Here is a 26,245-nt window from a genome sequence, read left to right as displayed (position 1 = left end):
AAAGATGACGGCGCTCCTGATCGGCGGCCAAACCGTTTGTAAACAATGCGGTTTTTGTTTCTGCGCGACGTTCTGGACGTCTTTCGGTCACGGTAATATTTTTATCCGATAATCTTGCAGTAAAACGCGCAGTTTTGCAGATAAGGCCTCGTACTGTTGACGATTTCCAAAGATGTGATGACGACCGCGCGTTGAGACTCACTGAGCCGATGCGATGTACTTAAACTAAAGGAGGAATGGGCTACCATGTTGTGGCAGAAGCACCGCATAGTTTACACTGGCAAAATATGTTCATCTCTTTGCGTAATGACGACGGAAATATGTCGGTAAGCGGGGAAACGACATGTAAACAAAGTCACACGACCTCAAAATGACGCTTGTTTTCTCTGACGTGCGACCCAGACAAGATGGCACTTTTGCAAAAAGCACCTGCTTGAGGGTTGTCGCAACAATGGTGGGTTTCTGTCACCTCTGCGGAAATCACGCGTCCTACAACTAATGCGCATGCGCGACAGTCGGATCAGACGTTTCATACGGACTAAAATGTCGCTGGTTCCTCTACTGACAACGAAATTGCGGCAGGTCAAGTACAAAAAATATTTGATAGAAAGTTAAGTGCTTTTAAGTTACTGCAAGCAGTGTGAGTTGCGGAGGTGTATGCCCGTCACCATCACGAAAGTGTTTCGCTCCTTTGTACTCTCGGAGCGGGTTCGAAATACTTGGTTTATAGATTACTGCGATCCCAGTGAAGGCTTCTCAGGTATATGTTTGGCACTGGAGTTCCGTCGGACTGTCTGTGTCCTTCAGCAAGACGGGCGTTCCACCTGTTCTCCGTTTTTGGTGCGATGCAATGTTGTTTTTGTAATTTTATGCAACGTCGATCAATAAGAAGGTCTGCAGAAATGAAAAAGCAAAAAGAAGAGAGGAGTAATATCGGTGGTGGATATTAAACCGGATAATGCTTTATTATTACACATACTCCCCGTTGTCATTATCACAGAAACGTTGGCAATATTGGCGCAAAATGGGCTTGCCAATATGAGCAGCCCATATTGGTCCAATAGTGGACCAATATTGGCATGCTGCTTGGGCGCGTTCGCCAGAAAAGTGCACAACGCTCACGCATCACCTCTTTCAGAGCATTGCAGAGCTCTCGTCTTTTTAGAAATTGTTCTTTTCTACTAGATCAGGAGTAGCTTGTTCTGCTCTGAGCGGGCTCACGCCTCCATATTATCTCTGCTCCTACCATCGCCATCAGGTATTTAGCTATGACGGTTAATAATACTGTCCGTAATACTTTCCGTCACACGAACTGAGTCACTCTCATCGCGTTTGTTTTTATTGAAAAATATATTTCCATTTTGCTCCAAGTTCTCCCCATTCTCTCCTCCATTTTCTCTTGTCACTTGTATTTTACAGTAGCCTTCATGAACTGCGGACCTGTGGTACGCCTCACCACCGTGGCTGAATATTCCCCTTGACTGGCTCCATACCATACACTTCGTAGGGGCAGTAAATGACGTATTTTCCCTGAGGGCTCTGTTGGATGTAACCGTGAATGGATGGTGCTGCCGGCGGTGGGGGTGGAGGTGGAGGAGCTGCGGGGACGTCGACGTGCAACGTCGAGTAGTGTCCGGGGTCAGCGAATCCGTGGTGCAAGTGCGCTTCGTGTAGATCAAAATGTCCAGGGCCAAAGTGTGCGGGGGCGGCGTGCACTGGAGGAAGTGGGGCGAGCACGAAGCCACTGCGGGAAGATCAACTAGGAATGAGGCACAACAAGCTAACAGACGAGCATCAATATTAACACAAGCCGTCTTTCTGAGGAGCATATACTGTTGGTTTAGTTGGTGCATGGCTTCAGACTGGTAAAGCGCAGGGAAGATAGGACACAAGCCAGGAATACGACAGGACGAGCTGCTGTTGTCATGTTCCTTGCTTGTGTCCCGTCTTCCCTGCACCATTCTGAAACCGGTCGTACAGCACGAGACATCTCCTTTGAGTGTTAACGCGGAACAGCCCCGACATTTTCTCAATGCGGTGAGCTCCAAAACGGATGACTGGCTTTTCACAGACAGAGAACATGATACGTTGTAGCCTTAAGGCTGATACAATATTACATCGTAAATAAAAAAAATACCATGCTCTAAAGTCATAAAGTTGATTCATTGACTGTACGACATGCACTCGCTATTGTTAAAGGCGGATGTGCCGTACGGGCGTACTACAGGAGGACGCAAGGGAGCACATACATATGTTCAGAGTACACGCATGCGTGGTGGGAGTTCTTGCACTTTACGAAACCAAGATCGCAAGATAAGCACGCACATCGCTAGTTATGGCTTATACCTACGTCATATGTGCTTTCACGGTGAAACGTCCCACTACATCATCATCACTTATTTGTTGTTGTTGTGCTTTCACAAAGCCAAGCCGGACTATGGCGTCTAACATGACGCCATACTTTGCAAGCTGAACCTAAAAATTAGCGAAACGAAATATCCAGGATGAATTCTGAGACCCCGTACATTTACAATGCATCCAATGACAACACTTTGGGGTCTGCGCTTAGGACTCCTGACCTCGGGATACCGTATACTCTCATGTTTCCTACGTATCTCACACACTGACACAATTCTTTGTGCGCAGTTCAAGTATATTCTGCGCCAATAAGGTGACGATGGTGCTGATGCTGCGAACATCTTGCCGCTGTCGACTCACAATTACAACCATTAATGATACTAATATCATATTCACAGTATACTGATTAACTATTGTTGAACAATTTAAAACACCCAAAACAACAAGCCGAAAACGTACGGGCTTAAAAATATTGACTTTGTGAAAACGACATCCGGACCGACCAAAAAACGTTATTATTCGGGAAGAAAAATAATCGCGGACAACATGAGAATTCCAAGCACAGAAACAATAATACTTAAACTGCGTCTGAACAAACCAGCGCTCATGGTTAACAGCCTCGTGTGATCCATCCAATTTTGATCCAGTTTGAAGAGGGTAGTAATTAAGCTGTGTGCCGTACGATTTATCCAAAAGCTGCGAGAGAAAATCAGTGCCAGGAACACCGACAAGCAGAAAACGCACTGCCTTGTCGTCAACTGTTGTTGTTTGAATGCTTAAGGGTAGATAGGTTGGATGGAATCGTCCACGTACCTGGACCATCCTCCACCTTTGCCTTTCTTCTGCTTCTTGAGTCTTTTCTTGAGCAAAAAACCATCCGAGCAAGTGCTCAGCACGCACACCGCCACAGCGAAGAGCACCAAGAGCCTCATGACGGATTCGGTGATAGCAGCAATGACCTCAACCCTGGCGTCGAGGGCCGCTTTTAAAGTCAAGACGGGGCAACGCCCCCCCTCTACGTGGTTCCCCGAAAAGTGTCATTTCTGCAAAGTGGGCCACAACGTCGATGTGTCGCTTCAATTCCGTTGGGTGGACCGCTGACACAGATCCCTGCACTGGCACATGCAGCACCCCTATTTTGGCAAGACACATTCGATACATTTCCGAGTTGCCACGGATGCTTGAGCATCAGTACTACGTCGAGTCTACAGTCTAAAAGCGATCGAGCTGAATCGGAGAGCTACCAACAGAAACTGCTCCTTTTGTGAAAGATCTGCTCACTCGGCATCCACTTTACGAGAATCTATTGTGAGAGTGTGTAACATAAGCTGGTTATAACTGCTGGACAGCAGAAGCACTCGGCTCCTTTCTCCAGTACGCGTTAAGTGGGCTGAGAACGTTAAGCTTCCCCACACAATGATGAACTCAGCTATAACTCCTTCCACTGTCGTGTTACAGACTTACAGGTCATTCATTCAGAGCTATGTCCTCAAATATGATTTGTGAAGTAGAGATAAATATGTGACTAATTATGTTAATAATACTTTTGTCTCATTACGCTTAGAAACATACAAGGGTCACATTTGGTTCATCTAAAGAAAACAGCGATCCCTGCATCCTGAATATAAAATTTTCGTCTGCGTAGACAGCAAGATTTATTACACGGTTCATTCACGCATTCGTTTCCGCTTGAAGGACTTCAAAGAGTTACAAAACGGTGCCTTAATCATATACAAAGGTGATACATGACTTTTCTGTATCACTTGAAGCCTGTACGCTAATGCCAGCTTCCATGACATATAGTGACATCAGCAGCATTGCCCAGCGAAAGTCAGCGGAGTTGTTGACTGCTGCCCGAATACGGACTCGTTCGTAGCCGAAATTTGTACGAGGATGAAGCCGAATTGTTTTCTTATATAATTATACATCTTATTAGCTTGCTCAGCCTTATTATTTTTCTTTCTTCCTTGTGTCTATATCTTAATATTAGTGCACTCGTCCTACGACACACAATGGTTCTATAAGGGAGACCAAGTTTTCTCTTCTTCGCAGATTAACATAAACACCACCTGAAATGACGTATACATGCTTTTCCGACGTAGACATGATCCATTGAAATAATTGTTTGGTCTCGTGCAGCTATACTTAATTAAAACACGAAGAAACGAGTTCAAAGCTGCAGCAATATTATCGTGTCTCTTAATTTTGCTTTGCTACCACTCTATGGGAGAGGGAAAAAATGGAATCATCAACGAGGCCTCTTGCTCAACTGAGTGAGGGCGTTTTCGGAAATACCTCTAAATAGACAGCTCTCATTTCCAAGTCAACTTTCAGTGCGTTCCGTGTCGTTCATTCGCATCAGGCGTGTCGGAGGAAAGCATTACACTGCATGTATAAATAGAAACTTCGCCGTTAGTGAAATGCCTCTCTATACTCGAGCGGGGAATAAGTGTGCATAAATGCTGTGTGGACTAGTTCACATAAAAAGACAGTTCACATGAAAAGACAAGATTATAAGGACCCGCACATGAGACGAGAAATTTTGACGGGTCGTGTTTCTTTGCTTGTGCTGTTTTTGTCAACGCTCTCCCAGCTGTGTGCGCAAGAAATCATATCAGTCATATCACATTTCACTGCGATCGGCAAATCCCTGCTGAGAGAGGGTAAGGTATACCGCAATTCTTGCGGTGACAAGGTGCGTCAGACACTGTGTCGCTGTTCTTCTGGCAGCGCATTCAGACAGCACTCTCCCTGCATGAAACCGGACGGAGAGTGTGCCGTCCCCTGACGCGTATTTCGAAACCCTGACCGATAGCGAACCCTGCTCTTGGCGGCCGTACGGAAGCGAAATGGCGACGGCCGCAAAGTCCGCCCCTCTGTTCTGTTTACGGGGGCCGCTATGTCGCGTCCGTACAGCGGCGCAGGTTTTTCAGGGATTCTGCCGCCGCCGAGAGCAGAGTACCCTATCAATGTGGGTCTCGAAATACGCGTCCTTGACAGAGTACACTCTAAACGAAATTTGACCACATAGCACGCTCAAAATTAGTGAGTGCACAGAGTGATACCATAGTCTTGATATGAGGAGAGTGCGGGGCGTATGGCTTTCTGTGACATTACCACAAACACAAAGTACAGTTAAAAGAGGCGCATGCCTCGAACCAGTGTTGAGAGCGATACCAATCGGAATTATGGCATGTAAGGCGCTTAAAATGCGAGGTCGGATAAGAGCGCGTTCTGCTGTTATGTTGTAGATACGCCAACTGTACTACCCTGTTCCGTAACATAAAGGGAACCTATTGCAATTAAAAGCTCAGGGGAGAACAGTGGCCATGGACTGGGCACCATCCGACGTCGACACAGGAGGAAACGAGAAGGCTGATCAACTGTCGTCTGGCAACAGCACACGAAGTTGTATTGTCCCCAGGTCCGAAGACAGTGACAGAAGTGAAGCTGCGACGTATCTACTTCGGTCCTTTCATCGGGCCGCAACCAAACTACTACTCGTGTGTAAAATGCGTCCAGTTGATTTGCTATACCATCGCTGTCCAATTACCCTATACAGGTGGTCCTCAACCGGGTTCCGCGAACCTTGTCCAGAGGTTCCGCGAATAAGAAACTGTCCAGCGCCCGCGAATGATACTTGACCGCCTTCCAAGGCTCGCTCTCGGCTTGCCATGGAATCAGATCGAGCTCGTCAACATTTCATCGTTGGTATTGGGATTGTAGTCGAGATCACAGGACCATGTACCTGACCATGCTGACTCTCAGTGTAGAGAGCAGGGCCAGTAGCTGTCGTCATCATCGGTTAACCGCCAACCCAACCTGAGAGTTTCTCCGCACCACGCTTTTGCTTTTCTCTTATGTTTAAGAAGCATGACAAACCCTTCGAAAGCCTGTTGCCGCGTTTACATGAATACGACACAAGCGTGTCGTATCCAGTTGTCGAACCGAATCCACCCATGTAAACGGGTCAATTCGCTAGGAGAGTGTATCGTATTGAATCCGCTAAACAGAGGTGGATAGAGACGGTGGATGCGCATTCAGATTGTGCATGTAAACAGACGATGCGCATCCAGGGAAGAGGAGATGATTATGAGAAGGGGCGTTCGGCTGCGGGCTAGTTGCGTCATCTGCTACTCCTAATCGGAATGACAAAATGGAGGGAGTTCCCAGCCACGTTCCGTTTTGGATATCCACACTGACAGAAGCAGCAGGGCTTGCAGCCGTAGAGTAGAGTTTATACTGAGGTAGGCTTGAAAATGGTGCGTAGATCCTGCGTTTTTTTTCGACGTTTTGACGTTCGGTGTAAAGGTAGCGGGACACCGGAAACGGCAGTATTTGCGGAAGTGCGCCTCTTGACACGGCGTGGCGCATCTTCGGTCTGGACTCGATGCGCATCCATGTAAACGATGGCGTATCGTCTTCTCTCCGGTTTCGACTCGATTCGATACGCTTGTGTCGTATTCATGTAAACGCGGCTTGTGAAACTTCTGAGAAACTTCGGAGCCTGGGTTTGGGATTTACAAGCATCAGCGATAACCCACATGCATTATATGCCGAAAAGTACTGCCAAAGAGTCCGGCAAACCTTGACCAACAGCTTGAGGCAAAAGAATCAATAACTAAATGTATTTAGACAGTTAAATATAGTATTCAAATTAAACAGAATGAATAATTTACTGCTTGTACGACATCTGATTCCGCTGACCCACTCCTACACAGTTGCTTGTAGTATAGTAGGTTGCTTGAAGACGCGCTGACGGATTCCCTCGAACAGCATGAGTTCAGAACCGCTGCTGTACACCATCATTATACCACATTTAACACATCTCGTCACATTCATACTATGTATTCTTTGACTTCGCGTCGTCACCCTTGGGTGGTACCGGTACCCATCGCTGTGTTGCCGCCCGCGCTTCCTGTGCGCACGCGCACTTCGTCGGCCACCGTCTTCAAGTGGTGCTCTGCTCCTTCGAGCAGGCAAACAAACATACCTACAGATAACACTCCGAAACACACAGACTGAAGAAGGTTGGAAACAAACACGGCATAATCGTGGTTCCCTCGGTTGATAGAATTTTGGGATCCCTTCTCGCATATACTATGCCTAGAGACACAGGAACATTTCTATATGGTGTGCGACACAGGAATAAGTTTACTGGCTGTTGTTCGGGGGTAGTATAATCAATATCCCTGTCCTGCGAAAGAGTCTATATTGGGGGAACCGGAGGTGCCTCAACGAGCGGTTGAAAGAGCATCGCTACAAAGTCGAGCCACGAGACTCCCATGATTCACAGCCAGCACCACACATATATTAACAACATGTTGGTGCATTCCTGATTTTCATTCCACGCGTATTCCCCCGGCGTGCATGTACGCCAGGTTGTAGAAAGCAATACTATAAAAATTAAAGATAATAAGTGTATCAGGGGCTCGATGCTCAACTTATTATTTCGTACCCGTGCATAAGTGCATGTATGTTCTCTTGCGTGTAAAACTACTCCAATTATTTTGTATGTGGTTCGTTGTGATTCGTCACGAGCTATCGCGTGATGACCAGTTGTGTCGTTTCTTTGAAATCCCAGCCTACCGGAACAGTGTGCCGCCACGTGGCGTTCGGAGCACGCCAACTCGAAATAATAGAGAGTTTTAGTGCATCGTACGCTATCGCTTTTGCGTACGTAAAGGATAGCGTTGATGGTTCTGCGCATGCCCATAACAGAAAAGGAGCTTCGCACAGTGCGCAGAACCGCCAACGCTATCCCTTACGTACGCAAAGGCGACAACTTACGATGTTACTAACACTCTCTAATGATAACGAACAGTATCTTCAATTCAGCATCTCGTCCCAGCACTCCTACCGCCACACCCACTCAGAAGCAAGATAAGGTAATCGTCCAAGGCATTTGGTTCGGGTAAACTATGCGTCATATTGGATTATTGCGCCATTCACGAGAAATCGTACTCGTTTTCCTAGTTATTCCTATACAGTATAGGTTGAAAGTGTGACTGCTGTGTGCTCCTGTGTCTTGCCTTACCGTCGTTTTTGCCGCTTTTGCCTCAGATTCCTACATATGTCACAGACCTACGGATTGTCACACGCACCGCAGTCCGTCCGCACCACTTGGTATAAGGCATTTGACTTGAAAACCAGACGACCTTTCGGTACATGCCGATGCTTTCAGTTTCTGTTTTCAATGGCCTGCGTTTTCGTTTGTTTGATTTTTCTTAACAAGCGGAAAGGGAAGGGAAAGAGAAAGTAAAAATAGAGAGTCTTAGTATATCGTACGCTGTCGCCTCTACGTACGTAAGGGATAGCGTACGATATACTAAAACTCACTAATAACAAACAAATTCCATGAATGCCGCCGCGGTGACTCAGTTGACAGCGTGTTCGCGTACTGATTTCAAAGTTGCGGTTTCGAACCGGGCCGAGGTCGAGAGTGACTTCGTGGCGAGGTACAAGTTGATTTAGCACGCCGACTTACGCGAGGGATGTTAATTGCGGCGTGTTGTCACTTGCATGTCGATATTTCAGCCCACGTTAAAGAACCCTCACGTGAGCTGAATTAATCCACAGACTGACCGCTGTGACGTAAAGCCACGCATTATTATTATTACAGTATATTATTCTGCGTAGTTGCTCATCTGTACGTGGTGTCGATTGATCGAATGTGCACGATATTTATCTACTTCTGTATGACACAGCTGCAATATAAGAAATTTGCTAATACGGGAAGGCGCGTAGGTGAAAGACTTATTCCTTCCCCAGTTTTGTACCCTTGCCACACGGGCAAGAGAAATGACATTAAGCGCGTCATGAGTTAAAGGTACTGTAAAGCAGTGGAGCAGCAATCTCAGAAAATGTATCTATTCAATAGCCCTCAATAGTCTTACGTCACAATTTTCGCCCTGACGAAACTGCGGCGAATTCCCCACCAACTGCAGACTGCTCGTCAAGTACGGCGGTAAAACAACATTTGTCTGTGTCTACAACTGTGTCTACTGTCGGCTACGTGACGGCTACGTAGCCGTCAGGAGCAGCAAGCGAGTCGGGGCACATAGATCACTGTTACTTGACAAATTGGGGATTATTTCCCACCGGACGTCGCCCCGAGCCGTTTTGCCGCAATTTTACTTGCAAATTAAAAATATTTAGCGTTCCCTGTCACATATATAAGTACATGTAGTTGCGCTGCGTTTACAAGCAACAAGCTATTAAACAATACCGTCAACGTAACATGTCTGTCTGGCCGGCATCAGCCCTATCTCGTCATCGTAGCTTTATGTGTGTGTGTGTGTGTCTGTCTGTCTGACGCTTTATGGTACCTTTAAGTTCGTGCCGTGCTATATGGAGATATTTAATGGCATTCGTCTGAATGACAGTTTCCGCGTAATGAGATCGCGACAACTCACACACACACACACATAAAGAGACGATGATAAGATGGGGAGGGGGGGGGCAGCAGGCAATAACTCCTTCGCCCACGAAATCCGTATTCTCCCTTGCTCCCATTGTCTCAGCACAAGAGCAATTTAAAACTTCCATAAAGCCACTCTGTACTATGCGCACCGCGCAATTATTTCATGAATTACACGAAAACGAGCGCTATTTTTGGCAAAAATGCCTAGCGTTGTTAACGATTGCTTTTCTTTCCTTCCTTCATCATCTACACATAGGCTGCGTTGCAATACTTCGCGCCCGCGAAGCCGCCTGACTAGGCAGCTGAGTAGACCCCTTTGCTTGTCACTATTGGAACAGGCTTGCCTAGCCGAGGCGCCTGTGGCGCCATCTCGTTGCTCACGCAAGAAATGCGTACGGCGTAAGCGCAGCAGGTCTCTAATGCGCTAAGTTTATAGGACATCGTGCATAAACTGTCACCTTCACAACTAAACATGTGTTGCAACTCTCTACGCAGTTTTAAAAAACATACCACTATGTGCAACTTTACATTTAAAGCCAGCAGAAACAGCAGGCACGCTGGTACCGTCAACGCTCGTCTCCATCCCGGCTGTCAGATGGTCAGGCGTATAACTAGACTGCATCGATGCGCACTAGGCGGTAGCCGACTGCATAGCGGACTTGGCGAGATTTGGAACGAGGCTTAACATGGCGGCACTTACGGTTAGACCGCTAGGCAGTCGACTAACCGGGGTATTGGAACGCAGCCATAATGTTCGACGTGCAATGGGGTAGGGTACCGCAGCACCGCGGTGAAACACCCCATCTCATCGTCATCATTTATTGTGCTTTCCTTTGTTTCTTCATATTTGCTTTTGGCGTAGACTGCCACCTGACAGGCAAGATGACAACAGTTTTCCGACTAGCACAGACCATCGATTGTGAAATAAAGCAATTTTTATCATCTTATGAGGTATTATTGGTGTTTTCGATCTCTTTTGAACGCGACTACGCTCTTCAAGTACCGCATCTCTTACGTGGCTAGTGGGAGACCCGCATCGGCATCAACGCGTTTAATGTAATTCAAATCTCGCGTGTAGCACGACCATCGTAGGAAATGGCATTCGGGACCGCGGACTTACATTGCACGCTAATGTCTTTTTTTCTTTTCTTTGTTTTTTCTGCCAGTGTGGCACGGGTATAACACTGCTCCTTCTAATCACCTAGAAATCAACTGTTTACGAAATATTTGTCGACGCATATTTTACATGCATTTTACATGTACTAGAATACTATACGAGTAGTTTTACCTAAGAAAGTATAAAATGTATCTCGTTCCACACGGGATTGGCTTCCGCTTTTAAAAATAAGTGAGAAGGCGGAAAAGCACTAACTGGTACAGAAGAAAGTATCGCGGACTAAAAACGTCATTGTTTGATTGATTAGGTGTTGAGCGGTAGCCTCTCGAAGCACAAAAGGTTCAGTGTGTCAAGTACGATAAATACTCCAATTAGACGGACACTATAGCGTTGCCATTGCCACGCTTTTTCTCCTTGCAGGCTTTAGGTCAAGGACCTATCGGTGTTTCCCCGTTACACCGTACTGCTGCCCTACCGGAACCCCATGGCGAGGTGACTTACATTGCATGAGAGTCCGCAAATTTATATTCACAACAGGCACTTTCCAAACCTACATGGTAGCTAAACCAACACGGCTATGGAAGGCCTCTTCGTTATCATACCCTCAGTATACGAACATGCTAAGGTTCGGTGTAGCCTGCCAGTTGATCGCGGGTCGTTTCCATTGGTAAGGCTGCTGAAAACAGTACTCTGATTGGCAGGGCTTCTAGTAACTACGTCACGTCCATTTCTGACCAGGCCTCGTGTAGTCCAGAAGGCGTTAGATTACCACATATTCAAGTGAAGCTTTTTGCTCGCTCCTTTTCACATCTTTGTGAATAAAGGTATTATTATTATTATATTAGTTAACGGTTATGAATATTGTCGGCCATTTGAGCAGAAATGGCGACCAAACGAAAAAGAAAAGAAAATAATGTTGGGAGCGGAGCAGTAAGGGAAGTTTATTTACATACCCTCAGGGCCCATGGACATTACAGAGGGGAGTGAGTGCATACGAATACAAATTAATAACAAAATGATCAGAATAATCAGACACAACATATGTGTACAGGTGACAAAGTAGTCACATAGAAATTCACCGCTAGCATAACATTAATTAATTGTTACACGACATTAAACAGTGTGGCTAAAGTAGAGTTAAACCGAGGGTGATCGTGTAAGTCTATGATGGATCCAGGAAATGTGTCATATCAAAATAGAAAATTGGAGTAGATATGTAAGATGTAATCTCATAGTTGAAGAAGCCTGAGCTTGGCCACGACGAAGAACGACAGATACACACATGGGGTGTGTCTCTTGTTCTTCCTAGTGCCCAAGCTAAGGAATTTATTCAACTATGGAATTTATCTACCAGCTTGCCTGCACGTATGCTGTACTATCTATTTAGGATGTAACTTCCGTAGTCTCATTTTTTCCTGACAACGAGTTCAATAATAGTAAAATATTAGCATACAGTGAATACGTACGTGAAGCAATAACACACTTTGCATGATGGGCACGATGGGCGGTGCATTAGGTTTACAAAGGAAGAAGAGCACAGGCGAGGGCAAATACAGAGGACAAGTGGACAAGACAGGCATATACGTAGACTACGTGTGAATGCGCTTCTGATCATCATAATTGATGAAATAGCGAGCCACAAGATGAGAGACAAATTTCTGCAGTTGTCGACACTGCAATTCCCTTCCAAGTATTTGTTGCTGCTGTTGTTCTCATCATCATCATCATCATCATTATGATCATCCTCGTTAGTCACAAAACTTTACTCATCTGAGTGCGTTACTTGTTGACACAATTGGGCATGGCTGCCAGGTCGTGGAGTCATGACACAGGTGTGTACTACACGTGCAAAAGGAACAGCGTCAAATATACAATGTGTTGTTGACGAGTACCAGAAAAAATGTTGATACGCATCGATTTCTGTTACCATATTCTTCTTGCTGCACACGTAGAGCCATGGGGACGCCAACAGAAGCGGTTATCGGATATTTCACACACTGACCTTCACACGTTCGTTTGGAGTCTTTCCGTTGCCGTTGTGCAACATTTAATAAGAGAGACCTCCGGAATACGAGATGAACACGATCTCAATAGTCTCGGCCACATAACATCGAATATGAGTTGGGACCTTGGGACTTAAAGATTGGGACCAGTCCTTGACCTTCAATCTCCAGTCGTGGCGCTATGTGCCTGTAAAATAGTACAGAAAGCAAGTGTTAGCTTTCGCGTCCTATGATTATGATCAGTGTTGTGCATAGCAGCGCTACTATAGCGTTTTTGCAGAACAATAGTCTTCTACTTGAAAATTTGCTTTACAGAGGATAATGTAAACACGCACAACGTGAGCTTCGAAAACGACAAAATTATTTATATACTCGCTGCTATTTGTCGTGTTTGCTGTGCATCTTGTGCATATTGGTAGTTTGAAGCAACATAATATGCAGGCGATGAGGGTAAAGTGGCGAAAAAATAGCGGTAATGGAGCTGGGTTTATTTTCTTCTGCAGCGGTATAGTGGAATCGCGTTTTTTTTCCCCCTCAAATTTGTGTCGATGCTACTATTGGATTGCAGTATTAAATTGACAATTAAATAAACAGAGGGTGGAGATTATTTCTTGTGTACCCAAGGAGAGCTTTCCGATTTTATCATTCAGGTCGTCTAGATGTTGAAGTATGAAATAGAGCTCCTGCTTGCATGTCGCCAGTTGTCAAGACTGCAGGTAGGCAAATCATTCGGTACGCTTCCTGCATCAGCCGCCCCCTCCGTATGTGTCGTTTCCGTCTTTCCGCATAACTGAGGTCATGCATACGCGTCTACATAATGATGGCCAAATCAATCGCACGCAAATATCGTAACCGCTAAGAACCGTGAAATACACCTGTATAGGTATTTGGTATAGGGATGTGCCAACGGAATCCGCGAATCCTCGAAGCCTAAGCAGGGATTCGAGATTCCGGAATCCGAATCCCAGTGCCCAAAACGGCGAATTGAATCTTTCGAATCCACCAACTACGTTTCTTTTTTCTTAAATTGGCGCCTCTGGAGTTCCCCGAAAGCTTGATTGGCCGGTGGATGTTTTCTTGTTTGTTTGTTGACGTTGCTCTGGACTGAAAGAGTTCGGGCAGGAACTCTTGCCTTGCATTACAAGGTTAAAAGTAGCACGGCTTAGCCGTTGATTGTTTCTTAGTTTTCTGGAAACAATTCAGACTCGAGATATGTAATTCCTGTAGTCGACGAACAACATGTTAGCTAAATTACATTTAAGAAGTATGTGGGTATGTTTTGTCCTCAAAGTTAACTATTATTTAATTTGTTTTTCATTAACGGAACATTAAACGGAAATATCGCATTCTGCTTCAAACACTCAAAACATTCAAAACACTTTTCTGTAGAATTATTTTTTGCACTGGCTTTTTCAACACTTTTTTAAGAAAGGATTCGAAAGATTCGAGGATCGTAAGATTCGTGGATTCGTCCCATCTCTAGTATTTGGTATTACCGATACCCACTCCGCTCATGTAACGGCCTCACGGCCCCTTGATGGCTCAATAAATAAATAAGTCAACGATTAATACCTCTGTCACACGGGATGACTTAGTGTCATTTTCATGAAGTGCACTCCAACCAAGCGAATGTCAATTTCACTATATACGTGCTTGCTACACGGCTTAAGTAAGTGTCACTTATGCAATGATGGCAGTTGTGTTAACTGCTCCAGATACAGTGTCCAACGTAATGACCTCACAGCCGCCTTGGAAAGACTGGACCACCGTCCTCTAGACTTACTGAAGCTCCTTTGAGAATGACCGAGGGATCTTAGACAGCGTGCGACAGCTGCTTTAATGGCATTTCTTGTGGACATTGCAGCGCCTCTAACATTTTAGACTTACTGATTTTTATTTTCAAGTGTTTCGGAGTAGACGGCTCCTGTGTTTTGTAGGAGCCACCATCTCCATATTTTTCTTTTCTAATTCCAACTCCAACTCCAAGAATAAACGGCTGTAAATTTTTTAGGCGTGCGCCACACTACCTCCCTCAGAATGTTTTTCTTTGATTTAGAAACACCTTCTGCAAATTTCCTTCCAACATTAAACAAATTGATCTCAACCATGTGTCACAACAAAAATGCCGCTGCCCGATCGCCGAGAGCGCAAAGTTCCCACAGGCTGTTAACGAGAGTAATGACATGTTTTTTGGACACAATGTCGCACTGTTCTAAAGTAAAATAAACACGCTGTTGAAAATACTTGTTTAAAAATATTGTGGTGTCCGGGCCACTCGCTTTTCTCAATATTTTTACCTGTGCCACAAAGCCTGCCGTCGAGGCTACGCACTCAGTCTCCGAAAACAAGTAAAATGAGTTTGGGGAACTCACTAAATCGTTAGTGCACTTTCTGCCGAGTGTAACTGAAAGATGTCGTATGACAGCACATGAATGACACTAACTGCAAGTGTCACTCGTTGAAAGTAACACTAAATTAGTCCGTGTGACAGAGGTGTAAACACACGAGTGTAGTATGCACATGCAGAAAGGTGTGGGAAAACAATTTTTTTGTTTGTTTTTATTATACATTTCGGTTGCTCGAACGAATGGGGTGCTTTGCAAACGCGTTTAAAACGTTTAGAGTGTATATATCCGACCCCTACTGTAAGTTGCACAGTTGTATTAATTCCTGGATTGACTTACATTCAGAAAAACGAACCAAAAGCTCATTATGAAACATGTAGGTTCCTTGCCACCTATAGGTCCAGAAAAATCCGAAATCGAAATTTCAGGAAGTACCTGTGGATGTATGGACATTGTGTGGAGATCTTAAGCCGAATTTGACTAGTCGATGTGGAGCGAGCAACTGAATCCCCCCCGCTGCAGAGCAACACAATCTAGCACGGACGGACCCGTAGAACAACCACGCCCCCGCCCAGGGCATGCAAGAGGTCGTCGCTATCCGCCAAACTGAAACGGCCCTAAGCTTTTTGTTGCTCAGCCTCACAATATGCGGAAGTGACGAGTGTGGTTTGTTGCAGTTCCGGCTAAATCTGAGCTCTTACAGCAAAGCGAGAAAGAGCGCTCCGACACGGAGCGAATTGATATCAAGCGACCATGCGGTGAAACACGTCTTCTCTACCACGAAGTACAAAAAAAAAAAAAAAAAAGGAAAAGGATTCTCGCTAGAGGTCGACCAGTCGTATTCGCTATTAGGCCAATAATATTGCTACTTACATATTGATGACGTCATTGTATCTGCTCTTCGTTTGGAGAAAATTGGGAACACGGGACGACTGTGTGCCAAATGTTTGCTTTCAATAAATACAACGTTTCTTAGTTCTTTCATCTCATAATGCGGTTGTTCTCGTGCAATTTCGCAAGCACCATGCCTCGCAGACAATGTTCTCAGCGCTGCAAGAACTTCGTTACTTAGAAAAAATACTTACCCACAATCGGAACTAATGCAATGACGATCTTGAGAAGTCATCCCAACCCAGCAACGTGTTGTTTGAGCATCAGTTAACGTGTACTGATCGCCTTCTTCGCCTGAAGAGGCCAAATGGCCGTGATCCTGATCCGCGTCCTGCTGGGCTACCTCCAAAGAAGCTTCCGGCTAAGTTGCCGATTGTGCTAAGTCCGAAATCGAATCCGTTCCCTGGGCCTGCTCTGCCTGCGTTGACGAAGTTTCCAAGTCCTCTGCGGAGGCCATTGCCGAAAGCTCCGTTCAGTGGGTTGAGGTTGTTGAAGGTGCGGTAAGGAAATCCAAAGAAGGAGTAGTCCGGCTCCTTCCCGTATTTATCGTGGAACTGGCCTACGAACTGTTGCACACCAGGCGCTTGTTCCCACGACGGTTTTGCCAACAGCAACACCGTCCCGACGAGCAGGACACAGAGCTTCATGGTCACCTGACGACACGGGATAGATCGAATATCAACGTTTCCTCTCATAGATCGAGACACAGGAGAAAAGACATCGACTCTTGCAGTAAAATTATGCATATCAAACAAGTTCCTCCACGACTGATAACATAGAAAATAAAACTAACAACAGTGTGACCGTAGACTGCAAACTGGTTTTGGACTCCTATAATTATTCGCTATTGCCCTTGCCGCGGAAGCTAGTGGACTTTTAAGTGCCACGAGGCAAGTGGGTTGTTAGTTTTCATGTTTCTGCTTTATCGTTACGTTATGCACGCATAATGTTTATGCTTTCACCTTTATGTTGAGCTGTGTAGTATCAACTTTGTACGAGCGCGCGTTCTGGAAGCTAGTCTCCTGCAAAAAAGCGATAAAGTCTGCCCTTGTTGGTAGCTCACGAAATCTACAATCGCCGATGGTACCATATATATGTATTTATTATTTAGAATATCCTGAAGGTCACAACTTCTGTAAGACTCTCAGCTCGCGAGACACGTGTCTGGCGAGCACACTGCTCTTTGGAGCTATTGCGCAAGAGGCGCGAGAGCCTCGAACATTCCCATTGATTCCCGGAGATGCATGTGACCACTGTCACGGCTGCTGCCGGCTATCTTCCCTCGTTGTGGGGCTTGCTGTAAGGTCGCACCAGCATCGGTATCGCCTGTGCTTTTTTACATCTAACCGAACCACTTTGAGGCGAAGATTGACAACCCCTTTCAAGTATGGGTCCGCCACGCCGTCCACGTCCGTCACGCCTGTAGAATCAATACAACGTTGATCCAGACGAGCACAACTGCTAGAAGGGACGAGAAATGGAAAGGTTTTGCGGCAGAAAACCGCAAGCGAGAGATTGTCAAAAGAAAAAAAAAAAAGAAGAAGAAAACAAAGCGTGATATAGAAGCGCATTTTGTGGAAGTATAGTGCCTATATATTGAGAATTGGTGGCGGTAGTCTTGCATGAAGATGAAAGTGTCGCCGATTTCTGTGGTATATGAAGTCCCTCGGTTTAATCGAACACCTGTTGTTTGTCTTGGATAGTCATTTACTTCGCGCTTTTAAAAGCATTTGCTACTTTGGTCTTCATACTGAAAGCCTCACTTTCAGCTCCACGTGATGCGTTATGACCGCGCGACAGTTTGCTTCACTGCGTCTTCGTAATGTCCATGTTTCTCAAGAGTCCAGACGAAACCATACTAAATGCCCATCGTAGCGGGCGAGAGGGAACGTCCTGTTCCATTCATCATGTCGCTGTAGTGAAATCCGTCTAGCAGTTTTTTTACGAAGGAGGCTACCTTAAGAAAATCCAAAACTATCGGTTTTTCAGATGACAGTATACCAATGGCATGGCTACATGGAAATGAAGTCAGGAGCAGTTATAGGGAACGGCGCTGCTGAACAGAAGAATTGACATGGCCACTATCTCGTGAACAAGCGTTGGGTACAGAAAGCGCACGACTGCGGCAAGACATCCCCATTGTTTACATAATTATATAAAGTTTACAAATACGAGATTGTTGTGGCTCACTACTTCAAGCTACTCACTATTATTGCCTTTACTATGCGACGTACAGTGCGGTAGCTTCTGGATTGTAGACAAGGCACACTGAAGTCATCTTGGAAGTTTTTTTTATTATTTCAGTATTTATTATCAGTGCCCATGGACAGCAGAGCCTCTATAGTGGTGCACTTATAAAAAAATATAATAAAACGTGAACTACAACCGACCAAGTGTAACAGTTATTAGATAATATTGGGCATAATTATTAACAATAAATTAATGTGTTGTTAATTAAATGTGCTAAATTAATATGTGCACTATGTTGTTGTTGTCTATTGTTGTCAGCAGTATTACGACACTGCAAGGTTATTTCACCTCAACCTACCGTGTGTATATACAGGGCGTTTTTTTTTTCTGATACTTTAAAAAAAATTAAATAAAAAAGGAGCCACATAATGTCGTTCTTGCAGTGGAATAATACGGTCATGCTCACATACTCTCGAACAGAGTATATGTAACTATGAGTTGACTGACTACCTAAACTCTTTAATTACGGGATTTCGAGCAAAAACGGGGTAGCAGAATGGGAGACAATCCTCGTTGAAAGTCATTCTAGCTTTAACAAATCCTGAAACGCGCACTAGTTTTGACATATTTATCGCCGAATTTTGATATGATCGGCGAATGATATTTCACGGCATGCGCTCGTTTCACGATGTAATAGGATGTCTCCCAATATGCTATCTCGCTTTTGGTCGAAATTCCATAATTAAAGAGTTTACTAATGAATTTTAGGTAATTATACTCATTTAGTAGTTACATACTCTCTTCGAGAGGACGTCCGCCTGCCGAAAACTTAACTGCACAAACTGCATATATGCTGCTCTCGTACTTTATATATATATTTATATATAAAAATTGGAAATGATAAAAACGACCTGAATATCCCTTGGACGTCAAAAACGAGTTCCACCAAGATTTATGCGGTTTATATTTGCTGTTTATGCATCAAGGTTTATGTTTTCATGCGGACTTTCGTCTAAATACTCTCTTGGTTACTTGGACATAAGCAGTAGTTTCCCTATGTACTGATTATGTAGCTCACTCCTACTTCAGCCCCAACAGGGGGGTTGTAGTATATGCAAATATAATAATAATAATAATAAATTGTGCACGTGCGACAGTGCTGCCCAAGACTGAGATAAAGCAGCAGCACACAACTTTCGTGTCAGTGATTGCATACAATGCGCTGACGTCGAGTAGCACAGCGCGTTTATGTCTACACTCTCCACCTTGTTCAAGGTCTGGCTACCTGACGCGTTGCTAAAACAGTTTTTGTTTTGATTTTTTTTACCTAGCGTTCTTACGTGTTACACCCCGTGAAAATGATTGATTACTCTGTCACAGCACGTGTCTTAGTTTTGGAGCAACGAGTTTTTCCAACATGAGGACTGCTGCCTGGAACACCAGCAGCCTTGATATCTTTAAAGTTCCGGTGCATGTCTATGCTCTGCATCCATTCATGTACGGAGCCTCCTCCGGAGCGTTTTTATCTGTAAACAGTAAACACCGACATTCTTGTAACTGTCGCTGGGCGCATCGGAAAATTTTGCAATGAAAATTCGGAATGTTCCGGAGTGCGCCGAACTTCAAGAAGATATTCGGCAGGTATTTTTTCGGCGTATTTCGATGGACGTTGAAAGCACGCAACTCTAATTATAATTTGTGATACCCCCAATACTTAGTTGTAAAGTATTGAATATTGACATTGTGAATGCTACAGAACCCATTATTTACAATGAACTGCAATTTGCGAACGAGCCTAGGTAACGGAGCACGTAGTAACGTCTTATAGACAAGCTGTTTTTCTGTTTGTTCTATAAAACGGAGCTGAGCGACATAATTGATTTAAAAATGTGGAGTTATAAAATCGTTCGCTTTAAAGTAGCAGCGGCACGTGTTATACGCGACACATGCGCGGAGCACAAAAACTCAGGAACCCTCCCCAACAACTGTGGTCGCTTGGTCAATCTGTGCTAGAACAAATCTATAGGCAATATCCACTTTGCTGAATACTGTTGATGCAATGCCATCTGTCTTCGATGCCCATCAACCATTTTAATAACGTCTATTTGTGAGAACGTCATTTGTTCTGGAAACAGGCAAGTGTAACGAGCCCAACCAGTACAAGATAGTGGAAGCAACGAGGGACTACAATATAAGGAATAGAGCAAAGCGTAAGAGTCTCTACATTTCAAACGAAAATTGGCGGATTGCAGTGTCCGGAAAAAGTTCCCAAGAACCGAACTCACACCAATATTGCGTCCATTTTTTTTTCTTTTAAAATCAATCAATCAAAAGACAAACAGCAACTGCGTAGGCCTCAGCTTAAATTACCATAAGAGATTATACGGTGTTCTGCCGCCCAGTGGGCATGAAGTATATGCTTCATTACGATAGCACGTGTAGCACGATAGCACGTCTACGCAAGATAAGTCTAAAAAGGGCTCAGCAACAGAAGCAGCCACATACCTGTTATTCGATGAACAAAATAGGATGTCTCGTTCGGTGCGCGTGTGAGATACATCCGAGTGTACCACGGCGGCGGGAAAATTACACTTTTCTCCCCAGGGTGACGTGCCATTTGCGTCACGGAGAAATTACACGCCTCCAGCGATTGTTTATACCTGCACGCGTATTTCTCGGAACTTCCGTCTGGTTAAACTCTTTCTATCGCTGCACCTGGGTTCACGCCAATGGGAATGGCGTGCATACATAAAAATAAGTTGCTTGTTGGTTTCCTGGATGATGACCATCGTTTCCTGGACGCTTTCCAACTTCGACTTCAAAAGTTGTTCACGGTATACTGTTTCTACAGTTTCCGCAATATCACGAACTGTGTTATTTTTCGTAGCTTGCCACTAGCTTCAGCACTACACTTAATTACAAACGATTAGTTGATCACCTTGGCTCATTATCTGCAAGCACGAATGAAACAAAACAAACTCTGTAAAGTTCTGGCATTGCAACCTGATTTATGTAGCGATAGCAATCCCGATAAGCACCTACTGTGGGAGCAAGTTGTGGGTAGCTGGATTAAGTTAGTGTGAGAAGGGGGAAATTAGCTTCTCTCTGTCTCTTTTTTTTTATTCGGGAGGAGGCAGCACACAGATGTTGTCGACAACTTCGACACCGTACAGCTAAAAAGAACTTCACCCCGTCCAGGAGGAGACACCTATCCTGTACATATGCATAATGTGTCCAAGATAGACGCCACATCCCATTTTCAGCAAATCGGGGAACAGAATGATATGGTTCGGAACGGTGGTTTGGTGGGAGCGTGTTTACGGGCTGGAACGTTTTTTCTCTTCTGTTTTATATTTACCTGGTTCAGCGAAGTCCTCATCAGCGAGGGGATTCCCCAGGGTAAGGCCCTGGCCTCGGTGCATACACGCGCGTTACAGTATATATACGACACACTTTTCTATTTTGACAGTGTGCGATGGTTGACCTTCACCGTGTTAAGTGGTGAAGTTCCGTTTTGAGAGTATAGTCGGCTGTCGACGCAAAGCAGCCGCAGCGTGGTTCTCATTTTTGCGGTCTCGTTTATTTTCGCCCAAAAGGCAAAGTACCGAATGGCATACTTAGCTGCTAAGTACGAGGGGATGTATGCATTTAACTATCTCGGCCCATACTGGATAGAACTTTTGTTGGTTGCAATGGTTGGTTTACACCAGCACTTTTCGCTTGCCAGATCCCAGTATAGTTCCCCGATAACTACGTCATTCTCACGTGATCTGCCCACTGGTGGGCAAAACAAACACACGTGGTCATATACGCCAGAACACGCGAACAGTTTCAAGGGTGGCCGGCACTCACCACTTTGACGCTTGAGTCGTTGCAATGTTTACACAACACGGAGATCTCTACAGTAAGCGAGGGGAAAGTTCTCCTCCCAAAGCTACACATGGGTGATCACTCTAACTACGAACAACTGCGCAGTTTTTAAAATGCGTGCGCTTCATTCTCACCGGCATGCTCCACCAAGCGATAAGCTTCCCAGACCGCTGAAAAGGGGCATACTCACTTGATGACCCGCTATTTAAGACAACATACCAACCCAAGCAGCACAGTGTACTGAAAGTCGAGTGCAATAGGGGTGGACGGTATGTGTCTTACCAATGTTCTTTACTTTCACGAGTCCGTTCAAGGCCTTCCAGCTACCCGTCCACCCCTATTGCACTCGACTTTCAGTACATTGCGCTGCTTGGGAAGGCATTGACACGCCGACCTTGACATTGTGCCGCGTGTAATCTTAAAAGGATGTCTGAATGCGGCGATGCAAACGATCAAAGTAAAAAGAATCACACATTATGCATCTGTATAGGTCGATTGCTTCGAACATTGTTTATTTTTCACAAACGGAAATTTTGCCGGTGATGAAAGAGGGATGGGGAACTTGGCTCGAGCTCCATAATCGTTGATGTCTGTCCATAGGTAACGTCCGTCTTATTAAAGAGAGGGTGTTTGACTGCGAGGGTGTTAGCAACTGTGAAGGAACAGAACGCAGGACATCGTAAGTTTGCGGAATGGCATCACTTAATACGAGCACAGATATACATGAATCTCAGTGGGGTTATGACACGCAGGCATGCATTGTACAAGTTTATATCGAGTGGCGAGCTTAACAAGGATCTGTAGCCGATGGTGAGGGAAAGGCAACCACAACGTGGTTCGCATAAGCGGCAAAGGCCACACGTTTGTCTTCTCTTTATTTACGCAAATGTGCGAGGGTGTACCAGGATATTACGGCTGGTGTCACAATTTTCTTCAGCGTCTTCATTTTTTAAACTTCCCACAAATCTAGAAATCGTCGAGATTCTTCTATGACCAAAGCTGAATGTTTTTTGTCGTACATAATTTACGGCATGGCCTCTCTGTCACGCGGAATTTTGAAACATTATGGCGTGATGATGACGATAATTTCGTTCTTTATGGCGCATTTACATAAATCTACCTTATCAGAACCAATAGTGACAATAAAAAAAGAAAACGTATCGGGAAGGATACTATGTCTCCTATTATTCACTGTCTGACGCCGATCTGTAATATATGAATAGTATTACAACGCACTTGTAACTGACAACAGAGTGGAGATACTAGGATTGACCAGAACATGCGCCTAACCATTTTCGCAATTTCATTGTATACCTTACAGTGCTATGTAACACTTGCTAGCATAGCATGTCGCCACACTAGGCTGACACACACTTACGTGTAAATCTACTCAAATTATGTATTTTCCTAGCCTCTCTCTCTCCAAAGATGATAGCTTTACTTGAAAATCACAAACCTTGAAAGTTAGCCATAGAAACCGCGGCCGTATCCACCGTATCCGCGGCCGTATCCACCGTATCCACCGAAGCCACGGCCGTATCCACCGTATCCACCGAAGCCACGGCCGTAGCCTCCATATCCGCCGTAGCCACGACCGAAGCCACGTCCGTATCCAAACTGGGCTTCAACGGCGACTAGACACAGGACAACCACGAGGGCTAGGGCAAGGATAGCACTGCACTTGTTCATGTTGATGGCTAGAATGTGGCATGCAAGAGGTAGTGTTAGACGTGTTGAATATCACTGTGTTTCTAATTAATTATACCCGGATAACGTAGAGAGCTCCTACAGGTACATCTTCATATTTCCGAATAAATGTATCTATATCTTTTATCCTTCTGTACCGCACTTATTTATCTTTTATCTTATCTGTCCTGCATTTATCTTTCTAATTATGGCACACCATGACATGAGAAAAAAAAAAACGAAAGAACTACTAAGACAGTAAGTAACTGGAACACCGTTTTTCCAAAACATGTCACATGGCATGCGAACTATACGAACGGCGCCACATTGCAAGGCTAGTGAATAATGCGCTATGCCATCTGCGCAGCTTCCATCTTTCCCCTATTTCCCGTGGTGCAACCTCGTTGGTCTCTCCCCCAAATAAGGGGATAATATTTCAAGGTGAGGTACACGTGGTTTCTTCTGTGAACCCATTCCAGTCTGCGAATGCCCACTTATTGCTGCATTGTAAGTGGACAGGCACTTGGTCACGTGATTTCTCAAAACTTTATCTTATATCCCCTGCTCAGAGACGAGCTGTCGTAGCGTAAGAGTCTAGGTAAAATAATTCGTTCGATCTTGTTCTTGCTGAATTCACACACACACACACACACAAAATCACGGTCTCCAGTAAATCGACACTGTTATTTCATTCCCCACATCACCACCAGCAATGGGGTAGAGTATCGCCCCTGGTGATGAAACTCCTCATTCATAATCCCGAAATGAAGTTGTTGGCACGGACTGCACCTATACAGCAAGCACCCGCTATAAAACCCAGACGGCGTTAAACAACAACAGATAAAGGGTGAAAGATGAAAGATGATGAATCATCGTTAATGTCTTAGGCAAATTGAGGCTTTGTATGTATTTGTCCCTTCTATGTTGTTCCAGCCTCAGAACATCAGTTCTCTCATGTTCTCTCAAGATAAAGGGTGACTATGACATGAGGTATTTCACCGCTGACGAACAGTGGCGTATACCCCGTTTCACGTGTAACTTCAGACGATAGATGTGAGATAAAGTGAAATGAGCTAAGTACAAGACAATAGAGAGTTTTAGTACATCGTACGCTATCGCCTTTGCGTACGTAAGGGATACCGTTGATGGTTCTGCTCACGCCCATAACAGAAAGAAAGCTTCGAGCAGTGCGCAGAACCACCAACGCTATCTGTTACGAACGCTATCGCGTTTGCGAACGATGTACTGCAAGTAGGTTTTGGTTGGTTTGGTTTTAAGAAAAAATAAAATGGAGATCGAGTAAGTTTTCCTTTAACTTTCTCTATTTGATCTGTAGGTGAGAGAAGAGGTCGTTTGTGTGTATCAACCGCTTCTAGCTTCGTCATGCGTATTAGAACGGGAATGTAACCGACAGCTAGCTCGACTGAAGTACTACTGAAAACGCGTAGTTCTGAACTTGTGCTGTTGGTGAAGATACTACGTAGTACAGTACGTACTAGTACAGGAAAACATGAATATCTCACTAGGGCTTTTAAAGCTGCATTCCTGCCCTCATTTATTGTTACAGTTTAAAGGCCTTGGGTATGGAAGATGCAGGATGGGGCTACTGTGAGGTAAGGGCATGTTCGGTTTCTCGTTACATGGTGAAACAGCATGCCGTTCGCCCAAATGCGCCTTATACTGCGTGACAGAGAGCTAGGTAAGAACGACGAACTGCATTTTTTACCCAACCAGGCCTAACCTAACCATGTAGCCAGAATGGAGTTACGTTAACCGCAACCATAACAGAAAAATGAACATAAGGCCGGCAATCATACCCATAAAAACAAAACATAAATACGCAGAGCAGGAGGTAAACATATAGCGTGCTCTTGCTGCACATTAACAATCAAGACGCCAGAAAGAAAAATATAGGAACCGAAGTCGTCGGAACTGGACCATGCCTACCTGCTGGGATGTTGCTTGCAACTTGCAGAACTCAGTTGTTGGGTGTTGCGTGTCCAAGACGGGTCTCTTTTATAGGCGAACATTTGGTGTGAGAAGCCCACCTCTAATCTCCCCTCAACGTGGACGTTCCTGGAAGTGCAATACATCACCGGTTGCGCGAGGAATTCCCGACCAGCCAAGGTCAAGTCCAGCTGCAACGGTTAATCTGGTTGTCGGTTCGGCAGATGTGTCACCCACTTCACTTTCTTTTATGTACTTTTTTAGTCATGGTCTCGCGTGGCTGCCGTCGGTCAAGAAAAATAATACTGTAATATGCCTCGTATAATACGATAAGGATACAATATAACAATAGCATTTCTCCCTCCCTTCCACATAATAACCCTTCGCTGTACTTCTAATTCTAAGTAAGAATGTA

General features: G+C 44.8%; 1 protein-coding gene and 2 long non-coding RNA genes across 3 annotated transcripts; all 3 read right to left on the bottom strand.

The window, feature by feature from the left end:
* Window positions 1–1,382: 1,382 nt before the first annotated feature.
* Window positions 1,383–9,406, bottom strand: LOC135395442 (uncharacterized). The gene is made up of 3 exons (XM_064626643.1): window positions 9,255–9,406; window positions 3,172–3,491; window positions 1,383–1,744 (listed from the first exon to the last, which is right to left on the bottom strand). The coding sequence occupies exons 2-3, from the start codon at window positions 3,288–3,290 to the stop codon at window positions 1,453–1,455; spliced, it is 411 nt and encodes a 136-aa protein (XP_064482713.1). The 5' UTR covers window positions 3,291–3,491; window positions 9,255–9,406; the 3' UTR covers window positions 1,383–1,452.
* A 2,413-nt stretch (window positions 9,407–11,819) lies between these two features.
* Window positions 11,820–20,943, bottom strand: LOC135394275 (uncharacterized). Its single transcript, XR_010422813.1, has 3 exons — window positions 20,833–20,943; window positions 16,332–16,790; window positions 11,820–13,088 (listed from the first exon to the last, which is right to left on the bottom strand). It is a non-coding gene; the product is annotated as an uncharacterized LOC135394275 (long non-coding RNA).
* Window positions 20,944–22,682: 1,739 nt separating this feature from the next.
* Window positions 22,683–25,925, bottom strand: LOC135395440 (uncharacterized). Its single transcript, XR_010423089.1, has 3 exons — window positions 25,831–25,925; window positions 23,654–23,894; window positions 22,683–22,849 (listed from the first exon to the last, which is right to left on the bottom strand). It is a non-coding gene; the product is annotated as an uncharacterized LOC135395440 (long non-coding RNA).
* Window positions 25,926–26,245: the final 320 nt, after the last annotated feature.

Source organism: Ornithodoros turicata, chromosome 5 (genome assembly GCF_037126465.1).
Source record: "Ornithodoros turicata isolate Travis chromosome 5, ASM3712646v1, whole genome shotgun sequence".
NCBI classification, from domain to species: domain Eukaryota; kingdom Metazoa; phylum Arthropoda; class Arachnida; order Ixodida; family Argasidae; genus Ornithodoros; species Ornithodoros turicata.
The sequence above is the reverse complement of the archived record's forward strand: the minus strand, read 5'-3'. Positions and strand labels throughout refer to the sequence as shown.

Bases quoted from the DNA above. Each gene is read 5' to 3' on its own strand.
- LOC135395442 (XM_064626643.1), bottom strand. From the start codon at position 3,290: ATGAGGCTCTTGGTGCTCTTCGCTGTGGCGGTGTGCGTGCTGAGCACT. The intron at 1,745-3,171 runs GTACGTGGACGA...ATCTTCCCGCAG, and splicing joins AAAGGTGGAGGATGGTCCAG to TGGCTTCGTGCTCGCCCCAC.